The sequence below is a fragment of the Rhamphochromis sp. 'chilingali' genome, assembly GCF_963969265.1.
Source record: "Rhamphochromis sp. 'chilingali' genome assembly, chromosome: 13".
Classification (NCBI taxonomy): Eukaryota; Metazoa; Chordata; class Actinopteri; order Cichliformes; family Cichlidae; genus Rhamphochromis; species Rhamphochromis sp. 'chilingali'.
The window spans coordinates 9,080,999-9,106,164 of NC_137940.1; the positions used below are offsets into that span (position 1 = coordinate 9,080,999).

The 25,166-nt window shown below is 40.8% G+C and overlaps 2 protein-coding genes across 2 annotated transcripts in view; both read right to left on the reverse strand.

The window, feature by feature from the left end:
- Nucleotides 1-16,670, reverse strand: part of sec24b (SEC24 homolog B, COPII coat complex component) — a 30,486-nt gene extending 13,816 nt beyond the window's left edge. Inside the window, exons 1-8 of the mRNA XM_080900417.1 lie at nt 16,370-16,670; nt 14,129-14,794; nt 13,582-13,743; nt 10,926-11,060; nt 5,925-6,008; nt 2,591-2,754; nt 1,905-2,089; nt 1,515-1,617 (exon numbers count right to left, since the gene is read on the reverse strand). Of these exons, the coding sequence (XP_080756543.1) occupies nt 1,515-1,617; nt 1,905-2,089; nt 2,591-2,754; nt 5,925-6,008; nt 10,926-11,060; nt 13,582-13,743; nt 14,129-14,794; nt 16,370-16,463 (1,593 nt within the window). The 5' untranslated portion in view covers nt 16,464-16,670. The remainder of the gene's footprint in view (nt 1-1,514; nt 1,618-1,904; nt 2,090-2,590; nt 2,755-5,924; nt 6,009-10,925; nt 11,061-13,581; nt 13,744-14,128; nt 14,795-16,369) is intronic.
- Nucleotides 16,671-21,062: 4,392 nt separating this feature from the next.
- On the reverse strand, nt 21,063-25,153 carry tstd2 (thiosulfate sulfurtransferase like domain containing 2). Its single transcript, XM_080900732.1, has 9 exons — nt 24,872-25,153; nt 23,655-23,944; nt 23,410-23,518; nt 23,164-23,283; nt 22,865-22,970; nt 22,526-22,641; nt 22,001-22,159; nt 21,666-21,804; nt 21,063-21,546 (listed from the first exon to the last, which is right to left on the reverse strand). Exons 1-9 carry the CDS (start codon nt 25,001-25,003, stop codon nt 21,326-21,328), a joined length of 1,392 nt encoding a protein of 463 aa, XP_080756858.1. The 5' UTR covers nt 25,004-25,153; the 3' UTR covers nt 21,063-21,325.
- Between the last annotated feature and the right edge of the window lie 13 nt (nt 25,154-25,166).

A 25,166-nucleotide genomic window follows, 5' to 3' on the forward strand; every position in this document is an offset into this window, starting at 1 on the left:
ATGCTGCTGCTGTAGTGCAAAAAATTTAAATGTAGCTTCATTTTTCTTGTGCCATTTTCCATCATGATCAAATACATCCTCCCTTTCTTTCTTCTCATATCTGGATCCATGCAAAGAGACATCAGTCTAAGAAGAGATGCCCAAACCATCCCCGCTTCTCCCACTTCGTCTAGGTGGTGCTTTTCAAAACAGGCAATGAATGTTAATGTCAGAGCGCAGACAGCCTTTGGGGAAAGAACAATTTCTACTAGTTGGTTAGACTATTAAACTAGACGATACCACAGTATCCTTGGGAGATCAGAGAAGACGAGGGACATGAAGTTCCTCATGATGGGGCATACACCCATATTTGGGCTGCATAAGAAGGGAGGACCTCAATGTAATACAGAGTCTCCTCAGAGACCACAAACAATGTCACAAGCTGAAGATTTAAATGCATCATAAAGCCTCACTAAACCACCTCCAAGAAGAAAAATTCTTTAAAACTATCCGTTGACAGTCAGGATGCTCTGACGTATCTGACACCAAACTGCAGGCTCACTCCAGACTACACCAAACAGCTCACAGCTGTTTACTGAGACACTGTAGACTTGACTGACTCAGAGAAAACACCAAATTACATTCAAAATCAGGAAATACTGTGTAGGTGTAGCATATGATTCCAAAAATACATTTTCATAACATATCCTTAAACTATCAGAGTTGCCAAAATTAAAGCTGTAGGCAGAAACTGCAGAGGAGCATGAATGTCTGTTTCACACGTCCACAGGATCCACACCTCTGCAGTCATCTACTGTAAAAGCAACACAGCCTGGGCAATTCTGAGATATCCTTTTGAAATACACACTCACAAAAACGACGAGCCAACAACTGACGCTCTGTCAAACATTCAGTTATTTAACCGTTAGTCCAGGAAGTCAGTGCCAGCCTGTCTTTCAAGCACTTTCCTATTGTTTGTCACTTCACATCTACTGACACGTCTTCACCTCACAGCTCTATAAATACCCTCCCTTATCTTTCCTGCACCTCTTCATCGTTGTCATTCTGCTCCTCCTGCTGACTGGTCACGAGTGGAAAAAGACAGCTACAAAGGACCCAGATAGTATTTAAACACTATGTTCCACCTTTCTTTAATGTAAAACTGTGTCGACTAATGTGAAATACCTCTGTCAGGGAAAAAACACCCTGCTCTGCACAACATATTTTGCATTTCACAGAATGAATTGATCACATCTGTTTGCTTTAACAAAAAAGTATCAGAATAAAATGACTCTTGATGAAGAAACTCAAACTATTGTCTGCTAAAAGGTACAGCAGCGTTTGTGCCCTAAACAAAGCTTTTGTATGTTCAATAAATAAATAGCAGAACAGCTTCATGCAGTGCTTGAGAAGGCAATGGAAAAAAAAAAAAAGACCACACACTGCTTAAAAACAGAACTAAACATTTGCCGACATCTTAACTCCATAATACCAAAATCTGAGAAAAATGTTCTTTGAGGGGAATTTTGATGTACCTGTAGATCTCTGAAGGGGTGGAGGAGGAGGCCCAGAGGGAGTCTGGCTTTGTTGAGTAAAGCCTGGGTCTGGGGAATGCTGGTCAGAGTACACCTGAATGTCCTGATTTTAAAAAACAGAAGAAAAAAAAGACAAACGAATGACAAAATATACTCACAGATAAAAATATACGAAATGAAAAAAGGTTGAAATAATGCAGTAAGAAAACAAAAACCATGAGCTTAGAAGTTGAAAAAAAAAAAAACAACAACCCGTAATTGTATACTACTGTTGTACTATTTTAAGAATTTATTTATTTTACTACTCTAAAGTTTCTGTGATACACTGAAAGTAAATGGCTAAATTTAAGGACTCAGCTGCCACTCAAAATTTCCCTACACCAGACTTACTGTGGACTGCAGTTGACTTTCTTAAGGTCGGGGCTGAGGTTGGGTTCTGGAGCTTCCAAAGGTCTGGGGGGCAGCAAGTTTCTCTCCTGCAGCAGGTTGATTGGCCTCAGGGCCTCGACCTCCAGCTCTGGCACACCACTCAGCCCGCCGAGGGCTGCGGACAGCTCAGAGAGACTAGGGAAGGGCTGCAGAGAGGGACGGATGGTTTCCACACCGCGAACAAACAAACAGCTCAGCTTACAGCCAAAATTCATCAGGTGGGCTATTTTATAAAATAATGTCTGTGTAGTGACACCTTAAACATTTATTTATTAAGTCTGACCAGTCAGTCAGTTGTGGATTATGATCAAGTCTAGAAGTCTGGCAAAGTCCAGGGTCAGAATCCTGAACAGGTCTCTGACTCTGTTATAAGCCAGCTCATAAAACTAGAGCCTATCACCAGAATTGGTCAAAGCATAGGTGAAATTTAAAAGCCTACATATGCTTACTTAAAATCTAGTGGGGGCAACAGACAGTCGCTCTAAGTGATGGGTATCAAACGCAGGTTGGGTTTGCCTTTATCCAAACTTTTTACACACGAAAAATTAGACAATTTAATATAAAATCTGAGAAAATAGCCTGAAAAAAACTTTCAAACAATCCATAGATGTGCAAAATATTAATCAACATTTCTGTTGCAGGCTCACCTGTGAGTACTGCTGGTAGTTTGACTGGCCATACAGGTCGTCGGAGGGGGAGGCGTCAGTGTGGGACGCCGGTCCCTGCCGATAACCTGACTGCATGCCAGGGTAACCGTAACTACCGTAGGGCTGAGCCTGGTTGGTCACATTGCTGGATGGTGGCATGGATTCTGGAAAGAGAGACAGTGCAGGAGTACAGTAGTGTGATGTTAAGAAGACAGAACATTTTTAAGGTGTTTTAACATGAACAGAAAAATAAGATCACTGTGTTAATGTTGATTTTAGAATAAGTTAGAATAAGTGCCAAATTATCCCTAAACAACAAAAAAAAAGCCTTTTCAAGTAGCATTTGCAGTCCCCTTTGCTGTCTCCATTAGCTTTGGTCAAACTACACAATATTGTTATCAGATTAGATGAATAAAGAGCCATAAGAGATGAGACGGTAGTATAAACATCAGGAACACTGTACCAGTAACAAACTAACAACAATCACATTTAAAGCGTTGTGAATGACACTGCTGTCTTCTGCTTAGAAAAGCTGGGTCGCATCAAAGGGAATATGTGGATTGTCTTAAAGCCCGTTTTTCCTCTCTCTGCTGTGAAAAGTTGTCACTAGATAACAGAAGACCCAAGTCTTTTTTGCCACATCAGCTGTCAGCAAATATAGCTGTGTTAACACTGCAGGAACCTTCCTCAGGGATAAGGAAAAGGATCTAAATTCAGTTCACGGAGAATTATTTTATCCTCTAAGAGTCCCTGCTTAGGAGGCAGCACTTTCTTTTAGGGCTGGGCCATATTATACCGTTCACGGTAATACCGGTATCCGGTTGTTCAGTGATGACGCGACAAATCCTACTTCCGGGTCTAAAGTAGTCTGCGTTTAATATGGCTTTTGTGTTGTTAACATGTTTAATGTTATGTATTTTCTTATATTTGATCTCAAAAAGCTCCTAAAACAGTCAGTGATCACTGTTGACCTCCCTCGGCTTTTATTACTGCTAATCATTTATTTAAGCTCGGTTTTTAAAACCTTAGGATGTAACTACAGCCCAGCCCATGCAGCAGTATATGACTGACTAACCTCGTATTGTGGATGGATTATCTCAGTTGTTCTCCTGGCTGAAGTTTGGTCCTTTTACAGCATCCTGCCATGCGATTACATTTGTTCCTGACCACCGAGAACACTCACGGTAACTTTTATCGAGTGGAAAAAAAGTTAGCTTGTTTATATTATGCTAACATAGCTGTGTCGCTAGCGGTCACGTAGCACATCATTATATACCAGCTAGCCAAACTTCAGTAACCCTACAAACGTCACTGCTGTTTAGTTTCCTGTCTTCATTTATGCTGGAAGTGATAACAGAGCTGTACATTTTAATTTGTTTCCAAAACCCCGCAGTCAGGACATGCTATATTGTATTTAGATAGAAGCTAGCGAGCTAACTCCCTGCTAACTTCTAACTCCGTTAAATGTCATAAATTCCGTTTTCATGGATGCCTGGATGTTAAACGCAATTGTTACACCTGGTAGAGCAGAACGCTGATCATTTTATTAAAGATGAAAGACTTTAGACAGTTTTTCAACTCTCAGTAATGCCATAGTGGTCGTTTGATATATGGACCTGCAGCGGAGTTTAGACCCAGACACGGCTAGTGACGTCAGACTGAACAACCGGATAGTGTTAGGCAACGATAGGAAAATGAAATATCGCGATAGAATGGGAGTAAAACGCGCATGCGCGGTGCCTTTGTTTTCATACGCACATGGCCGATTGTTGAGTGAAACAGATGAACCAGAATTGGTTTGTAAAAATGGTGCAACTTCCGTGATGTGGAACTGGTTTGGTGTTTGTCCGTCAGATACACAACAAAGCACATTTTTTTGCAGAACATGCAAGCGGCCGTCGTTATTGTCGTATTTGTCGGACTAAGATGCTCTTAAATCTGGGAGTAATCTGGGTCCTAAACTCCGTATGCTTCAGGTCAAACAACACTGCAGCATCACTGAGCGTTAAAAACTGTCTAAATTCTTTCATCTTTAATAAAACGATCAGCATTGCTGCTTTACCAGGTGTAACTATAAAGTTTAACTTCCAGGCATCCATGAAAACAAAAGTTATTACATTTAACGGAGTTAGAAGTTAGCAGGAAGCTAGCGGAAGTTAGCTCGCTAGTTTTGCTAGTTACCTAAGCATGATATTGCATGTTCTGACTGAGAGATTTCTGAAAAAAATCAAACGTACAGCTCTGCTATCACTTCCAACATAAATGAAGACAGGAAACTAAACAGCAGTGACGTTTGTAGGGTTACTGAAGTTGGGCTAGCTGGTATATAATGATGTGCTACGTGATCGCTAGCGACACAGCTATATTAGCATAACATAAACAGTGAAGCTGGAGGACGAACACTAACACTTTTCCACTTATAAAAGTTAACGTTAAGGTTCTTCATGGTTAGAGACAAATGCAATCGCATGGCAGGATGCTGTAAACGGACCAAACTTCAGTCAGGAGAACAACTGAGATAATCCATCCACAATACGAGGTTAGTCATTAATATACTGCAACAACATGGGAATAGAGCAGCTGCCAGAGAATTCAACATTAATGAATCAATGGTACAGAAGTGGAGGAAGCAAGAAGAATGAGTTTAATCAAGTTTGATTTATCTGACTGCTTTGTTTCGCTTAATGTGCCTTATAATCCCGTGCACCTTATGGTCCGAAAAATGCGTACTGCACACTGCAGTTTAATGTTGCAAAGCACCTCTTTTTAACTTCAGTGGATATTATACATGGTTATGCTCAGGATATGTCAGCCCATTTCTACTGGAAATGCCTTTTGGTTAAACTTTCAGCAAGGAATTTGCATTTGCACTGTTACATTTTTATAAAGCTTTAATGTACATAAAAACCAGCTTCTTGTTTAAGTGAAAATAAATGGAAGGTTGTCTTTTTGCGCTAGTAATGTTGTGGAGTTGTATTTTGTCTCGCATCAATTATATCGTCGGTTATATCGTTATCGCAAATTTTCAAATATATATCGTGATAAATATTTTTGGCCATATCGCCCTGCTCTACTTTCTTTATATTCAAGAATATTTTCATCCGGTCATTCTCACATCTGTTTTCCAGCACTGACCTAAGACCCTAAAATTCAGCTTTAACAATTGATTAAGGTTTTATAACAGATTTCATTTTATGCAAATGCCAAGTTATAAAAATATTGTGCACTGTACATATTGTCAAAGAAAAGTTGATTTACAGTTTAGACAAAGCTGTGATTTTACTGAGAGTTGCTCAGGTGCATGAGGTGCAGTCTGTCTGTGATGAACACGTACCTGGATAGCTGCCACCTTCGAGGGAATCGTAGCTGTTGGGCACCGGAGAGGCACTGCCAGTAGAAGAAGAGGATGTGTCACCGCCTGCGAGAGGCAGAGAGGGGGAAAAATGAAACTCAAAAGGCATTAAAAACTGTTATTATGAAGGAAAAGACAGCTTGCAAATATTACTCTGTTCAAATAAATAATGGCACAATAAAAAAAATCTAAAGACAAATGAAGTGAAACGGGGAGGAAGGACAGAGTGTTGGGATAAAAATGAAAGACAACATTAAAGTGAATAAAAGCAGATTTTCTGGTTTGGTCGTGCATGGACTCCCTTTGGCCTCACAGAAAGAAAACGAAAGAGAAGAGGCAGACTGAAAGATGGAAAGAAAACATAAAAAGGAAGCACTTAAGTTTTGAGTATATGCAAGTTGCTGTGTGGGGACGTCTGAGGACAGGACATGTGTAGAGAACTGAGGGGGGGGAAAGAAGATATGAGTGTGTGCGATGGGCACAGAACGAAAGACATTTTCAGCATGTTCAATAAAACCAGTTAGCTACAGGCCATTAGTGAGGACAAACCACTGGAAGCTACAGGGTGGTGCCCTGATCAGAGAAAGGTGGTTTACCAGATGTGGATTAGTCAAGCCTTATCTTTTTTGTAATCTAAAAACCAAAATTAAATAAATTCTTTTTTGGAGAACTTTTATATTAACATCTACCATCTGAATTCAGCTTTCTGACAAAAAGGCTCCCAGTGTCCTCACAAACAGGCGGGTTAGACAACACATGCCTCAGATTCCTCTGTTCAGCCAGCAAAACTAAAGAAATGCATTAAATTAATAGCCGAGTCATTTATATTTAACACCTGGAACAAGTTTATCACCATCATCAAAACTCTGAACTTGCTTTTTTCCCCCTAGTAACCAAGTTTTTATTCCTTTTTACAATTTCTATATCTTTTCTAAACTTTTCATTTTATTACTGCCCATTTTATTTATTTTGTAGTACAGTACTCATTTAGTTTTATGCCCTTTTTAAAATGTTATCTTGTGACTGACTACTTTTTGTCATAAACTAATCTGTGTTCTCTTAAAGCACTTTGTGACTATGTCAAAGTATCTGAAAAAAAAAATCACTACTACTACTACTACTACTACGTCTGTGAAGGTTCTCAGTCATCCAGGTCATCGTAGTCAAAGGAGCTTGCAAAGAAAAGCGTCTGGACTTCTTTAAGTTGCTTGAAGACGTTTCACCTCTCATCCGAGAAGCTTCTTCAGTTCTAAGGTCAAATGGTGGAGAGTCCCAGATATAAACCTAGTGGGAGAAACCCCCCACAGAGGGACCCACTAGGTTTATATCTGGGACTCTCCACCATTTGACCTTAGAACTGAAGAAGCTTCTCGGATGAGAGGTGAAACGTCTTCAAGCAACTTAAAGAAGTCCAGACGCTTTTCTTTGCAAGCTCCTTTGACTACTACTACTACTGCCATCATCATTTTCAGTTTAACTGTTTCAGTGATCAAACACTAGGCATGCCCAAATCACCCCACCTAGGAAGTGTCCAGGACACATTTTTCCTCAGAGGTCCGAGCCACCTCGGCTGGCTCGTGTCACGGCTCAACTCTGAGCTCCACCCAAATGACCGAGCTTCTCACCCAATCTAGGGAAACTCATTTCTTGTGTTTATGATGTCATTCTTTTCGTCTCTATCCACCGCTCATGGACATAGAGGAGGGTAAGGCTGGCAGCTAACTCGAAAGCTTCACGTTACGTTATTTAAAAAAAAAAAAAAAAAAGCATGAAGGCTTTTAAAATTATTTTTCAAATCCCTCAGCAAGCTGCCATAACCTTTCAAGAATTAATGCTGCAGTCAAAATAGCGTGTGGACTCATTTAGTGCACTGCAACACTCCCGGTTCAAATCCAACATTGGTTGCATGTTATCCAACTCCATCATATCGCTTTTCTAATTTGCTTCAGTGCCTATGAGGTAAAATATCCACAAAATAATCTTAATAAAAAAACAACAGCAAGCAAAAGGATCTTTTCGTTTTTGTCTGTTTATTCCTTGCATGTCATGTAATGAATAGGTTTTCCCAAAGGATTACATGGGCAGTAATATTTGAATGGATCCACTAATCCATGTGTGCCAAAAGGAGGGATCAACAGCAGCAAACCAAGATGTGACAGGCCTCAGGGACAGAGCTCATTGGACAGGGCAAGATCCAATTATCTCAGACTAAATCGGACCAGCAGACTACTGGATTAAGGACTAGGGATGACGAGGACACCAGGAGAGCCAAGCCTTCTCCTCCTCCTTCAAGAAAATGGATACTACCAAGACTATATAGAGCTCATTGTAGCCAGTGTTGATTTGCAGTTGATCTTAAAAGTTTTAATATGAGCCCAGTTTGGACTCCACATACATTTATATTCTATTACTGCACCCGTACATGTGTAACTTAATGGTTACTGAGCCGACTAAGGCCTATTTCAAACCAGGACAAACCTTGCATGTATTTGAATACTTGATTCACACTCAGCAGTAAGACCATGACAACAACAGAGATGACACAGCAACACAAACCAAAGAAACCAAAACGCCGTCCCTGACTCCAGACAGACTTAATTAGTGAACAAACAAACAGCCAACTGAGTAACGCCTTAAACTCTAGTCGTGGATAACTTTTGTTATGTGAACAGTTACAAAATAAAGATAAATTGATCAAAACATTTTGGCATATAATCAATAAGAAAAACTTGTCGTGTGTATACAGATAACAAAAATGAATGGCCATACACAAATCTGAAATAAAACAGCTGTAACTAAATAAATATGAGGCAATCCAAGATTAAAATTCAGAACTACTACTGCTATTAGAAATATTAGTGTTGCTGTTGGCTGTGGTTGCCATTAGCTGCGAGGCTGGTTGTTGCTGCTGGTGTTATAGTCGGTTATTTTGGTTGGCGACTGCTGTTGTTGATAGTAGGTGATGGCAGTATTATCAAAATGTGACAGGTGATGAATTGATTCATCCTGATAACATACGTCTGCTGTTAGATTTGTGTTATAAATTAGTTTAATCAGGTTTGCTTATAATGTTCATTTTAAAATGTATTTAAACTATTTTTCAACTAATAACTTGCAAGCTTTGTCCTACAAAAGTCTAAAATGCACTGGTTGTTTTCTGCTTTACTTGTGACTCTGAACCCATTTTGTTATTTTCAATATCATGATTCTGGTAAGCGTGGCTTCCTTGAATCAACAAGTGCTATTTTGCTGCAACAGACAACCTGTAAGACAGCAACACTGTGGGGAATTGATGAGAGCACGAGGGATAAACAGAAAGCTAAACCAAGCTCCTCATTTTATTAGGCAGTGCGCTAATGAGTTGTAGCAGTGCTAACAATGCTCTCTTGTGAGAAGCAGGAGAGTCAGCAAACGCATGCATAGACAGCGGGACCTATCGGCAGGGGAGTGGTTATATTTAAACATCTGTTAACCTCTGGCTGATGACACACGTCTCAGAGGATCTTTAAAGCAGAACATCTGAGAGAGACATCACACAGGTGCATGACAACAATCAGTATCATGCTGACCTGACATTTAAATTATTAAATGTAAAATAATTTATTTCAAAAAAAAAGTTACACCAAGCATTTTAGCCTTTTTAATACAATGCAAGGTTTTTTAGTACAGTGAGATTCAAGATTCAAGCGTGAGGGTCAATCAGTAGCCCCATGGACAAATAAACTTGTCAAAAAAATCAAACAGTGTACAAACAGCTAACTTCTCCGTAATAAACCAATCTTTTTTCTCCTTGTAAAAACTTCCCCCTGCAAAACAAAACAAAATTACCAGGCATGTGATAAAAAAATTTTTTTTTAAAATAAACCTATACTGACGTTTAATCTACTCACGCATGAAACACATTTCTGTTCATCAGCAATACTGAAAAGTTACTTCGTAACAGACCCCTTGCATGAACAAAGTACACTGGAGTCATTTTTTTTTACTTATTTGCTTCTAAATGATTTAAAAGTCCCAAAACTCACCTGAATTAAATACAAAAACAAATCTAAAACATGCAGTACATAAACCAATCCCCCCTACATCTTAATGCTTTCCCTTTACTAGAGAATGAAAGAAAACTCTTGACATTTATGTTAGAAAATATATTTAAATTCACTTAGATTATTTAAAACCTTCATACCTTTTTCCAATTTTTAAACCCAAAGATATTCGATTATATTAATATTTCCTCTCAATACATTTTTATGTCATAAGTGCTCATCTTACATCTAGGACTCATGACCACATCTAATTCAAACTCATTCCCGAGGCTATCCAGTTTACTATCAAGAGCCGTGAACAGAGTGGAAAGAAAAACACAAAATATTGATTTTTTTTTCCATCAGCATGGATAACTGCTGATAAGTGGAGGGTCCACTACAGCTGGACGATCACACCCTGAACATTACTGAGAGACAGCAAGAGCGCTGCTCAGAGCTAGACAGCAGGCAAAGAGGACGTCGTCCTGTATATGACAACGAGCACTACTTACCTGCCACCTTTCTGAGGGAAAAAAATTTCATGTTAGCTTTCAGTGATGGAAGAACAGAACAGTGTGCACACACACTGAGGAGATGAAATCAATATTTTGAAAGAGGACTGATGAATGCGAGGGGGGGAAATGTTGCGCGCAGCGGGTGAACTCTGCAAGGCTGGTGACAAGGACCAACAGGGAGAAATATGATTAGCCTATTAGAAAGGAGATGGTGCTGATGATGAGCAGTGAACTGATTACAAGCGTTGGCAGGTAGAGTAGACGTGACAGATGGTAGCCAGACAGGGAAGAGGAAAATGGCGGTTATCAGAAGTGACACCGGATAGGCGGGACAGTAGAGGTGTCTAAAGAGACGTGTACACTTTAGGTTTAAGATTACTAAAAAAATAAGGAGTGGATAAGGTAGTAGCAAAAAGGTTATGGGGGAGGTAAAAGCTAGAGCAGACCTGCTTCCTCATCCTCCTCCTCCTCCTCATCGTCATCATCAGAGCTGGATGATGAGGGGGCTGCTGCTGCTGGGCCTGAGGTGTTGGCAGAGGAAGAGCTAGCGCCACTATTAGCAACATATCCATACTGCATGCCTGTTGGAAGGGGGTGGAGTGGGAAAGGTACATAAGAGAACTGTCAGGATGAGATGCATGTCATCAGACAGGGCTGTGGTAATCAGGCGGCTGGCTTCCAGTCATGTGATACGGGTTTAAGCAAAGAACAGAGTTGCTGATGGCTGGCCGCATATTTTGTCAGGAAAAACAATTAATACTACACACAGGAAAATAGGTCAGGATGATAAAAATTTAAAGCCAATGATTACAAAGGTGAAAGTCAAAGAAGGAATTTTGTTTAGATGGAATTTAACATATACATTTAGCCTTTCTCCACCGGAGGAACGAGCATCCAATATTATGGCCTCATCGAACTGTTTTTAGGGGAGTTTTTTAGGGTTTTGGTTAGATAATGTAAACAGTTTTGATGCATTAGAGACAGACATAAGTGAAACTACTACGCAGTTGGACATATTTGACTGACCATCCAGGAATAGAGCAGGGAACTGTCTGGTGAATTCACAGTTCCCAATAGTGAGAAATGCATCTGTTGCTGCATGCAGCAGCAGGAAAGAAAGGTCAACCTTGGACAATGTCCAAATTACAGAAGTCTGAATAATCTAAAAGGCAGAAAATAGTCAAAACTGAGTGCAGTTTTTGACTATTTTCTGAAACGAAACACTAAGCCATCAAAACACTGTGTGTGTGTGTGTGTGTGTGTGTGTGTGTGTGTATTTAAAAGCAATATGAAACTGTTAAATTCATTCACTGATGATCAAACTTAATGTTGTTAAAATGTGTGACTGGTTGTGAGGTGTATAATACCGCACAAATGCAATGTTTGATTAGTTAGCAGAAACGCTCATTTTTCCATTAAGTACCATCTGTTTTAGACCAAGTGTTTACCTTTCACCTCGTTCATTTACTCATATTAACCTTTTGAACTATCAGGTTACCGTCTGATGCTGTACTTTAATAAAATAGGAATAATTTGTTTAACAGAATAATATTTCTGATATGATCAAGGAAAGGTCTTTTAAACGTCTAGTCGACTGGTCACCCCCATCCTTCATCTTCAATTGTTTCACCTGACACTGTCCTTGGTTCATGTGTGACAACAGCTCAAGTCTCTCTGTGGATCTTGAGTTCACCTACACTGCACTGGAAGCAGAGAGAAAGGGCTGATGATTAGGGGAAACTTCCAGTAAAGGTTCACACCACATTGTGCTTGCCCAAAGTTCCTTCAGTGGAAGAATGTCTACTTTGAAATGAACGAGTCCCTAGAAATTTAAAACTTAAAAAAAAACGCAACTAGGCGTCACAGTTCAGGGCAGAAAGTAAACTTGCAGGGGTAAAGGCACATTCAAGCCAATTAAAAACAACTGAACCTTCGTCAAAAGTTAGCTTGATGCTTGCTGTATTGCTAAAGCCTTTCCGCTACAATGTTCTCATAGAATCCATCGACAACTGGAGAGCATTTCCTTTGCCTTAATGTATTCCATGGTCTAACTGTGTGCTTTCATTTTAAAATCTCAAGCAGGTAAGATGATGCCGTAATTTTGCCAGAGGTTGTAACTGACCACAAAAGCGTGCAATCAAAAATATGTACTTGTTTTAATACCAGTTAACTGATTGAAAACCAAAAATAAAACATGTCTCCATTGACTATATTCACTCTAGAAAGCAACTCTTTGAAATGCTGTGTATTTGGTCTAAATGCATTGTAAATCTTTAAACATGGCTCAGTTGAAAAAGTGTTTGGATCAAAATTATATCAATTTATTCTGTCGAAGTAAGAGTCAAATTTTTGCAACCCAAATCAACATTACAGGAAAGAGTCTAATTATCCTGACCAGCCACTAAAGTTAAGAGTGAAAAACATTCACAGGAAAAATAAACCAGCAGCACGTTGCTAAAAGCAAACCTGAAACCCCCAAATTTGTATACAGACCCACACCTGCACATCGGAAAGCGTGTGTGTGTTTGCAGCTAATTATGTGTGCTATATTCCCAAAGTGCAGCTGTAACCCATTCACGTGCAGTGTGCGTCTAAACAAGCTGCATCAGAAGACACAAAAACAGTCACTATAGTACAGAAAAAACCAAGATAAGAATGTTGTTCAAACGTCGAATGCAGCAGGTGGAGAAAATAGGTCTCCAATCATAAAAAAAACCCCAAAACATTTTAAAGAACACAGTTTTAATGTAAGGTACACAGTGTGGTACTTCTCCGAGCAGCGAAAAAATAAACAGGAAACTGATTTCATGCAGACTTTCAAACTACAAAACGCTTTCATCTTATTTTTTGGCAGGTTATCTGCACAGGCACAGATTTTCAGTTTTCAGCTTCCACACATAACATATTTTTCGGAACATAAGGCGCACTGTCGATGAGCTGGTCTGTTTTCATACATAAGGCACACCAGATTATAAGGCACACTGTCGATTTTTGAGAAAATTAAAGGATTTTAAGTGCGCCTTATAGTGCGAAAAATATGGTACACAAACATAAAAATCTTCATGTTTACAATACATAATGAAGATTTACTCTCATTCTTACCTTGACGGTGGCCCGGTGAGGAATGGACTGAAGCGGAAGGGGTTCCTGAGGGTGGTCTGTCTGCCTCAGCACCACCACTGCTTTGAGTGACCCCACCATAGGAGTTGTAGCTCAGAGAAGCCTGATTGGTTTGGCTGTAGTGGGAATGGACTGCGTTTTGGGCTGCAGTGAAAAAAAAAACAAAAACACAAACAGCCACTGAAACAGCACAAGGACAGTGCTTTCTAAGGATACTGAGGGATAGCTTTGGGTTCAAAAATGCAAACATGTTAATTTATTTCCTTCTTTAAACATAAAAATGCATACAATGCACAAACAGTCAAAATATGCTTTATTTTGGAAACTTACAGCAACAAAAAAAAACTAAGCAGAAAAAATTTTGCAGAAAAATTTTAATTTGCCCACCAAACACTGACAAAAAAAACAAAACAAAGCATTTTCCGCCAACATCCACCAGATTTTCTTAGCCTATAAAACTCCACCTGCATTTTCAGAGAATTCACAATTGCAGAGTCTAGCAGCATTAAAATGTGACTTCACTGGGTACCTGTGCTTCCTTGACCATTCACTGTTGGTGCCACTTGGCTGGGAGGAGCCATGCCATACCCAGAATGCCCTGATGCTGAGGAGGCTGGAGGCTCAGCACCGTACTGATGTAAAGGTGCGCCCATCTGGGTGGTGCTCTGGGAGGAACTCAGAGTGCCATACTGGCTGCTTCCTGGAGCAGACGGGTATGAAACAATGGGGTAGAGAGGACCTCCAGGCCCACTCGCCGCCATTGGGACCAAACTGGGTTGTTGTTGCTGCTGCTGAGACTGCTGTGCTGGAGAAGCATGGTATGACTGTGGTCCATAGTAGGATGCCGGAGTGGTGTAGGGTGGATGCTGCTGCTGCTGGAATGGCTGTAGGTTGTACTGGGCATTTGACGGTGGAGGTGCTGAAGAAGGATGTGTGGCATATGGCTGAGAAGGAGGGGCAGAGCTCAGTGGAGCACTGTAAGGTGCTACATGATGCTGAGGGAGGTGGTGCTGTTGCAGCTGCTGTGGATGGTTGTTCTGGTAGTAGTTAGCACTGTGGGCACTGTTCGTGATGGGTGCTTTGCTGGAAACTGGGGTAGCTTGGGACGGGATGGTGGAGTAGCTCTGTTGCTGTTGAGCTGGAGCTCCATAGTAGCCTGTAATTGGATACATGGAAGGGTAGCTCTGTACCGGACCTGGAAGGAGGCGGGGCAGGATAGCAAAGCACATGGTTAATAAGCATAAATGTCGACTCTCACTATTACACTCCAATTACAGAGTAAAAATAAACAGAAACAAGAACAACTCTTTTTAAGTTTTAGAGTTCTTCTTGCCGAGTGAAACATTTCCAATTTGCTCACCAGGCAGCGCTTTTTAAAATATTGACATCTGACTCAGAATCATACTTTTATTTTGAAGGGCCAACTAGAACAGGATTGTGTGGTTTTAATGTCACAAAACACCATTTTAGATCTAAGCCTCCCAGAAAGTTGGCATTTCAAAGACAAGGCAGAAGAGTCAACTACAAGACCACGAGGATTCTAACTTCTCTCTGACATTTGTTTTCAATGGCTAAAAAGGTTTGGGGCACCAAACCCCTGAACTTCCACAATCACAGTTTGAACGAATATAGGGAATATCTCAGAAACACAAAACTACTGAATTATCTCCCTCTGTAGTAATTTAACAAATTAAAGTGTGGGCTCTAGAAAGAAAGACAGCTTCCAGAACCGCACCTCACATTCATATTTAGCTACAGAATGAATGCATTATCACACATTTTTGAACATTCAACTTTAAAGACGACTAAAATGTAAAAAAATAAATAAATAAATTAAAAAAAATAGAAATGATCTCTAAGAACACGCCCATTGTCCCCACCATCTTTAATACATAAATACACATGCAAAAATAGAATTAAGCTCTATTATCTCTATTTAAAAATGCAGTATAAAGCCTACGACATACACACACACTTTTCCAATATGCAAAATGAATATTGGCTAATGTCTACTTCATAGCTACGACAAATTAGAAATAATGGACCACAAAGTACAAAACACGCTTTATTTTGAGCCAAACTGCAGCCTGATTTTAAGATTTTATCCCCTCTTATTTGTTTACTTAAGAAGGAAATTAGTTGGTTGTATTCCTTCTCTTTTGAGATAAATATTTTTGCGAAGCTCTGTCCTGAAAACTGAACCATTTATTAGAGACGATTGTCTTTCCTACTTTACCCTCCACAAATTAGTTTGTTCACATGTGTTTAGATATTCTTGTGAAGCTTAATACACGTGCACGAATATATGTTAAATATGAAAATCTGATCACAGGTTATCATTTACTGTAAACACGCTTGAGCAGCCTTCCTTGAAAGGCTAGCTCTCAGTTGAAATAAGCAGCCTTCTATTAATAGAAAGTAAATTGTTTTAACGCAACTTCTATTAAGTCGTTAGCTATTGGAGATTTAATAAAAACAAGAGGCTATGGAGAGGTGGTGCGCAATCTGTCAAACAGCTATTTTCATGCTAACAGTTAGCTACCGTTACCATCCGTTTTCAATACCCACGTTAGCTTTTAAGTTAGCTACCTTTAGCAAGTGCTTAGCTTCAGCTAAAATCATCAGTCTTTTAATAATTCATGCCCATAATTTACAGCTAATGCCAGCATCGCGACTGACAGTAAATGACAGTTCCAGTGTATAAAATGCAAAAAGCAAAGCGAAGGACCGACAAATAGCCCGCCAATGGGGTGTTAGCATGCTAACGAACCATTCTGATAGGGTGGCGCTGCTCCGCCGTTCGCTGCAGAGTTCTGGCTGTAGCTGACGGAGCTGTTCAGGTTAGTGAAACCGGGCGCAGACATCGCTGGGTCTTCCCGTCCTTATGCCCGCGAACACACAGCTGACCGAATATACATGAGCGTCACTTTCTCGGACCCAGCCTTCCCCGAGAGAAGCGATTCAGAGGCTGCTACTGCTCAGAAGAGACCCGGGCAGCCTGGCCAGGTCCGTTCGGCTGAAAGCTGAAGCCTCCAGTCGGGATGTTGAGGAGCTTAGCAGCCTCCAGGATGTTGTCCTCTCGCTCCCTCTGGTGGAGTTGCATTTTGCATGTTTCGTTTTCTATAATGTGCACTTTTGTTCTACAAGTATCTTGGCAAATAAAGTACACATGCTTTAATTTCTGTATAAACAGCTATTTTCCGACTGCTGTTCCTTCTCTTTTTGATGGATACCTCCACACATGTTAGTAATCTCACATACACCTTCAACAGTTATTTACAAATAAATACCTGAAACATGTTAACACCTGCAACCAGACTGGTCTCATCTCTATATTCTGTGTTTTTCTCTTCCTTAACGTCTGTCAACACTACCCCTGTATATCTGTAAAAAAAAATGTCTTGCTGCTGCAGTATCTCCCTATTCTCTGCTAGTGTACTTTCTCCTCCCCTTTGTTTTTTGTTTTTGTTGGGGGGGGGGGGGGGGTTGCGCCTGTCCCACTTGGTTCTTCAGCCATCATAACTGTTGTCTGATGCCATTGTGGCAGGATGAATGTTATTCCTCAGTTCAACCCACTTTCGGCCTGGCGCATTAGGGGGGCGCTAGTAAATAGTGGCCATTTGAGCAGTCCTGGATCGCTTACCTGTGATCTCCTTTTTGGTCACCTGGCTGACTTCCCTTGGGGTTTATTAACCCCGATTCTTTTGTCCCCGTGATAGAACAGAGAAAACCGACTCATAGTGTGTTAAAACATTTATATTTCTTTTTATTCAATCATCTTCCGGAAGAGAGAGACCCCTGCACAGCCCAAACGCCAGTTGCAAGAGCTCTAACATTTTTAGCTCCATATATGTCTTATATGGTGTTATTTCTCAAACATTGCTTATATGGCAAAGTTCCTCTTTTCTGTGTCTTATCTATTAATATGCCTGTGCACTAAAACTCCCTGTTTTTCAGTCTGGCTGAGCACTTAGTTTGTGAGTCAAAAGTGGCCTTGCTCTACAAGCCTTCATTATTAAAGTACATAAAACAATATAATAGGAAAATAAGGATACTAAGGATATTGATTTCATGACAGGTTGCAGAGATCATTTGCGGGTTACCCTTCTGAAGCCTCCATCGCGGCTGGTAGGTGTTTACTCATTGTAGTGTGTAATTTACCTTACTTGGTGGTAAACAGATGTTGTTTTTACGTCGTAGCTGTAGAAGCCTCCTATGAGCCACTCTGCTCATGTTTCATGACGCGGTTTACTCGGTTTACTCGGTAATTCAATTTTGTTGTTGTCTTTTATTGTTCTTTTATACATATTATGCTTTGCAGGAAGTGTGGGCCTTAGTTTTACGCAAAGCTACGCTAAGTGAAGTGCTGCTGCTTTGCTTTTACTGTCTGTTCCTGTTGCGAGGTTTCTTTTCCTACTGCTGCCAGCCTTTAAAGTGGACTTCGGCGTGGACAACGGCCATATGCTACGCGAGTCGGCTGGCGTGCATATTGATTAGAAGATTAACTTATAGTCGGGCAGACGGCAAGTTGGAGCAATACCAATTCCGTCTGCCCCATATTTTAAAGTTTTATTTAGGCTGTATGTTTGTTCTTTTTTCCGTTGTTTGATTTGTAGTTTGGGTTTTTGTTACGCCACTGGTGGGAGGCCCTTTTTCTAGATGCGGATCACCAGTGTGTTCCTGCAGTTGGGCTATCCCCAGCGTGTGAATATTAGTTTTGTTGTAATATATTAAAATTTTCTTTGTTTCTTTTATTCAGATGCGGAGTGTCGACGTGGAGGAGACTATGGGTGCCTTGGTGGTGGGATCCTTTGAGTGTACACACCTGCCTTTCTTAGTTTATTAGTGTGAGTGTGTGTTTTATCATTGAACCTCGTCTCTATACTGAGTATAACAAACCTAACTGCCTACTTGGTGATTAGTGTTACTTCCAGTATTATCTGGGTGAAATTCCCAGGGTGGCGTTGTCTTTTAAACTGTGAAGAGTATTTACTTTATTCTCACCTCGTGCTGCTACACCAACAAAGACACCTAACGGATTTACTTTGCCAAGTGGATCATCACGGCTTTGCCGTATTGGTCCGTTCGATCGACCTTTGTTGTTATTATTAATTAATTAATTATTTTTTTCAGCTGTTACAGACAAGAGAGACATGGCTGGGGGATAGAAAAGGGAGGGGAAAAAGATGAAAGAACAGAAAAATAAAGGGGAAGGGGGACAGTGAGAAAGGGCACTTAAACAGAAAGAAAATCTCCCGGATCACCTGTTGAGGAAAAAAAAGAGAGAGAACAAGCAAAAAAAAAAAAAGAGAGAGAGAGAGCCGCATAATAAACACAACACCATTGCATTAATCTAGCTAAGTGTAAATAAAAGTAAATACTGAATGTTGTTGTGCAGCACGCAGGACCGACAGCGCACAATGTGATTTGAGGTAGCAGCCAAGAAAGGTGTGGTTTGTGTCTAATAGTGAACACCCGTGTGTACACCGACCGAGCCACGGGCGCCAGGCCCCGCCAAGCAGCCACTGGGAGTGAGCCGATACATACCTGAGCGCCCAGCCCCTTACATTTACATAAAAAAAAACTACCAACGCACCGACACCTGAGGGCATCAACCACCGGCAGGGAGTATGGTGAGGAGAGATAGGCCTCCACACTTTGGAGGGCCTGAAATGTTCCCAGAGAGGTGGAGTCTAAGACCTGACCTGACAATATAGACACAAACGTGCATGCCCACCCTCATACACGCATATACAAATACTCAGCACTTACCCAACGTAAAGACAGACACAAATGGACACTGTACACGCACAATCACCCCCCCCCCCCCAAACATACTCTATACCCCAGGTCCAGGTACCCTCGCCCCCAGAGGGAAACCGCACCTAGACTCAGGAGATGTTACCCTTTCCCCGGGGGTTGAGGCAAGCAGACTGCCCCCGGCTCCGCAGCAGCAGGGAGGCTCCGCATCCCAGACCCCAAACGGACAGCCAGCACCTCCTTCCAGCCCCTCCGCCCCGATGGCTAACAGAGAACGGGGGGGTGTGAAGACCCCATACCTCCCGCTCATGCACAGTGTTGCTGCGTGTTGTTCTAAAGTGCATTTAAAACACGGGAGGGCATGGTGCTTGCTGCCAGAGAGCAGCAGGTGTCAGCACGGCCCCTCCCGAGAACCCTCAATGTCTACATGCATTTAAAATTGAGAGATGGGCACCGGCACCAGAGGTGAGGTTGAATACACAGACCGTCCTTCCTCTTCCCCTTTGAGAAACACGTCAACACCTGCAACCAAACTGTTCTCATCTCTTTATACTGTCTTATCTTCTTCCTTAATGTCTGTCAACACTACCCCTGTATATCTTTTAAAAAATGTCTTCACACTTTGACCTTGAAAGTTAGACTCTTAATTAAAGACACTTTTTTTCATTTCCCACTGTAGAATTGAACACATTCACCACCAGGGGATGTGTTGAGATGTTTTGGATGTCAACTTGTTTGAAATTTCTTTGTTTCTCAGCATTTCTTCAATAGACTTTCTTTTGCAGAATAGCATTATAAGAACATGCTCTTACATGCCTGACCACCTTCTGGTAGATATTAGTATTACACAGCACAAAAGCATAGTCTCAGATCATCTCCAGCTTGGGGTTTTGGAGAGAAATTTATACTGTAGTGGATGTTTCTGCATATCCTGCTGATGGTTTTAGTTTATTTTTGGAAAGGAATGATAGTGTAACCACACATGCTATGTCTCCTTGCACAGTCTTGAGAGTGTAGATACATCCTGTTCCAGTCTTGAGATACTGGGCCTTTATAGAGAGGAGAGTTGAACAGGTCCACATACAGGCATATACCCAGTAGAATCGATATCTGCTCCTTTGTCTGAGTAGGAACAGGGTGAAGAATGCCTCCTCCATCTGGCTATTAATTTGCATGTCTCTGACCAAATTGTTAGAAAACAAAACATTCCCCAAGCATCAATTGGGCCCAGCCTCCTTTAATGAGACATGTCCTCACAGCCCAGCCCTGTGCAGCTTGACTAGCCTACCAGAACAGGCAGGTACCCCACTCCTTCGTGTCTGTCACATCACGTTTTCTTAAAAGCTTTATTTTAGTTACTGCTTTCATTTACTGCTTCTGTTGCTGTAACTTTCATGCTATGACCTGCTAAACCTATTATGTAACTGCATACTTTGGCGCTGTTTTTGACATGCATCTATTATTACATATGTTAAAGGGACATTCTGCCATGAGGCAAACAGATGCACTACTGCTTGTGGTTTCTTTAAACAACACCTGCAGTCTCAGTAAGCTACACTAGCCAGAGTTTGCAGAGTTTGGAAAGCAAACGTGCATGGATCCTAGTAATGCATGCATATCTTGGCTATACATAGAGCACTAAATAATGATGCATCTGTTTGTTAAACAGCTTGAAAACACAAGAGACAAAATATATGTCACAGTTTAAAAGTACGAAACAGAAACATTTATACATACAATAAGTTGAAGTTGAGCTTTCATTAGTGACAAAATGTTCACAATATTCACATGATAAAAACAGATTCAGCAGATATTTTCTTCAATTTCATCAATAGATTTTCATTAGTTAAAATGCATCTGACTTAATTTCCCACATGCATTAGTATAAAAATTCCTATTTTGAAAATCTGTCACACACATTTTACACTATGTTTATGTTATTTTTAAGCACTGAAATCTGATCATTTTACACATCCTGAGGGATTCTGGGGCGTACGTCAGTGCACTTGCACTCCTCTTTGTGATGTGAGGTCTCCTCGGACTGAGCCTGACCTTTGGTCTGGCACGTGGGGCAGCAAGCGGTGTGGCCGTCCTGTCTGCAGCTTGGACAGGACAGAACCAGCTGGCAGCAGTACTGGGTGGAGCAGAGCTTGTACTGGTCCCACGGATGGCCGCAGTACCTGCAATCTAAACAGAGTCTGTTATCTTATTTAAAAAAATACATGTATATTAAGAGAATATTAGATCTTATGGATGCTTTCTGGTACTTCTAACATGCAGAGAATGGGCTCTGTTTACACACTAACCTGAGATGATGTCACTGTTTGAGGAGATGGCGTAGCGTTCATCAAACACAAAAAGCTTTCCACGATAGAACCCCTCGGGGAAACGCTCCAGGTACTTATGAATTCCACCTTTCAGCTGGTAAACCTCCTTACACACATCCTGGTACCAGATTTAAGAGATAAATATGAACAAGAACTTAAAATATTTGATGCAAACATTTCAGAAATATGCATTTCTCAATACCTAAACTACTAGTAAAAGGCTCCCCCTTGTGGAGAATCAGCAACCTGCAACAAGTGAGCGAGTGAACCCAGCTCCACTAAAAGCTTTCCAGACTGATGACTGAACAGCTTACTTTGGAGCGGAGGTAGGCGGAGCCACGCTCACAGCGGATCCCTCCTGTGCAGTACATCAGAACCTTCTTGTCTCTGAACAGCTCAAGGTTCTGGTCCACGTAGTCTGGGAAGTAGCTGAACTTACGGATATTTGGCGCCAGGCACTGAGTGAACTGCCCCTGAAGGCAAAAAAAACAGCAATTATTAACTGTTACAGCCTTTGCACATTACTCTCTAATAGCACAACCTCAATACCGCTGCTTCTGGCTAAAATACTGAGGCTTATGAAATTGATCCCAGTCATGCTTTTCTGTTTGGATACAGACTCATTATTTCCAGATACAAATATCAGTGTTCTGCCCATCCTTACTATTTGCTCATGGTAGCTTGTGTAGATGGTGCACAAAAAACTTAAATTACAACATAAATCTCTGGGCATGTCACAAGTATGCCAAGATCATACATTACCCTGAAACCACCAAAATGATCGGATTACAGTTGAATGAAGTCAACAATCTCCTAAAGAAAACAAATTTACTACTCACAATTTTACTCTCATAATAGTTGCGGCAGTCCAGGAGGACGGTGTCATTGCATGAATCTCCTTTAGTCAGAAGAGCCTCCACTTCTTTATGAAACTCGTCGGGCTCCAGATGAACTCCTGAGAGGCAAAACAGACACATACTTGACATTATATACAAGCACAGCATAGAGTTTGTCATCAGCTGGTACAAGAGCACAGCTATGGCTGCAGAGCAGCAATCAAAGCAGACATTTTGCACCTTATTATGATAATAAAGGCAATGATATTAGTAAATCAGCTACAGGTGTCACTTACATTATTAATAATTTCTGTAGGCTTACAGTGTCAGTACAAATAGTACCTGCCAGCTGGTAAGATATAAGATCTGGGTCCACTCCCATTGGGACAATCTCCTTGTAGACCCCAACCTTCAACTCTGTAAAACACTCTGCGCCACCGTCACTGGTCTGAACAAACCCACAAAAACAGCACCATTAATATTCAAAGATTAACAAAAATAAATTAATAACTGCTTAAAGTCTGATTATGGACAAACCACACCCTGATGGAGCCTATAACAGAGTCCTACGATCCTATGAAGCAATATTAAGAGAGGGAGGTGACACTAGTATATAAAATTTCCCTTTATCTGATTCTGACCTTAAAATCCTCCTCATCCATCTCGAACAGCGGATGTGAACGCATTGCTTCTATGTAAATGTCAGTGGCCAAGTTTGTGCCACCAACTGTTCCGTTGATGCCTTCAGTCGCCACCCTCACCTGAAGAAAAAGATCAACACATATTTTAATGGCACGGTTTCACTGAAATTAAGAGAAAAGCCTTTTTTCTTTGCTCTTTCATAGAAGTGTTCCTCAACCCAAGACTGGATGGGACAATTCATTCACCTTGCCCGTTAAGTGGAGCTTCTCACACAGAGCTTTCTGCCAAGCACAGATGACATGTGGCTCCTCGACGCAACAGTAGTGATAGTAAAGCAGAACCCTGCCTGGACCGCTGATGGAGAACGAGAGAACAAAGAACAAAAATAAAACATCAAATTCAAAAATTAAAACGGGACACATTAATAATCTACATATATAGATTAGAAATATAGAATATAGTGAAATAACTGTATTGAGATTGTCTTTACTTTTTAAGTTGCTCCTCAGAGATGTGGCTAATATCGGGAATCCACACAGAGACGTCCACCGTTTCTCCACTGTGCTCATTCACCTGCGTTGCTTCGGGCTCTTCTTCCAGTTGGCTAAACAAATGCTCATACTCGTCCTGTGCGAGCTGCTGTATTTCAGCATTGTGCACTCTGGCCACGTGTTTGTGAATGGCGGCGTGCTCGATGAACGTCTGGCCGCAGCAGCACCACAAAGGGCTTCCTTCCTCGTGACTACCGTCCTTCTTGGATGCCACAAAGGCAGAAAATGACTGAGGGGATAACATAAAAAACAATTAAAGAGTTAAATCTTTAACATGGTCAAATAGATGTTTAAGATTATAAGACAGTGGCTGTGTGATCGTATGCCACAGTTTGGTGCATATGTTGCCCAATATGCGATAATATTGAAATTTGTCCAGAGTAGTTTAGAAACTGTATCCGTTTCTAAAATAAATGACTCAAAAGTTGGTAAATAATGACCCTTCCTTCTTAACAATATATTACTATTGTATTATTATTATATTATCCAACTTAGAGTGGTTGGGCGAGATGGAGCCTATCCCAGCTGACATTGGAAGGTAGGTGGGGCACACCCCATCTGTCAGTCCATCACAGACTGTAAAACAGGACATGGGAGCATATCAAAGTACGAGGAGGAAACCTATGGGGGGGGGGGCTTCCTTGGCCTCTAAGTTATACAACAACAACAACAACAATAATGATGATAATAATAGGAAAATATAGTTTTTTAAGTAGAAGAACTACTTTTTTCTGCTACACTCCCAGCACACAGCTGAGAAACCACTGATTAAAAATACAAAATTACAGAATGCAAAACAGATCATAACGGGTTTTTTTTTTTAATATTGTTGTTCATAAATATGTAAACTGTCACCAATTGTCTTTTGCAATTTGAAGTTTTTTTTCATGAGTGTGCTCAAATGTGTATATATTTTCAGATTTTAAATAGAAAATACAGATTACAGATCAGATTCATTTAGATGCTTAGAGAGGCCAGTGACAATTTAAGGCTTTTATCTTTCTTAGATTTTGAGATATTAATGTTCAAACATTGCCTCAGACTTCAATGTGCGAAAAACAAAATTAAATATCTTGAAATTTCACAATAATCGTTATATATGTCCAACAATTGAACCATAAAACAGGGATTCCAGTCAGTGTGTCCTGATGCTCACCTTTCTCCTGCAGAAGCTGTAGTATCTCCTTTGTGGGGCAGAAAGTTGCTTCTCCTGTTTGAATCCATTACAAATTGAAGAGTCAACCTCCCAGTTTATAAACTCTGAGCAGGGTGTATCATCCGCCGCCATTGTGTTTTTAAAAGAGCTTTTAAAACAGTTGGCGACTAACCCGTCTCACCAGAATTAAAGATAAATTCTAACATATTATTTTAAGGAAACAAACAAACACATCCTCCAAACGTGCACCGGAAAACTCAGCACAAGACTCCGGACACCAAAGACGGGTGCACTT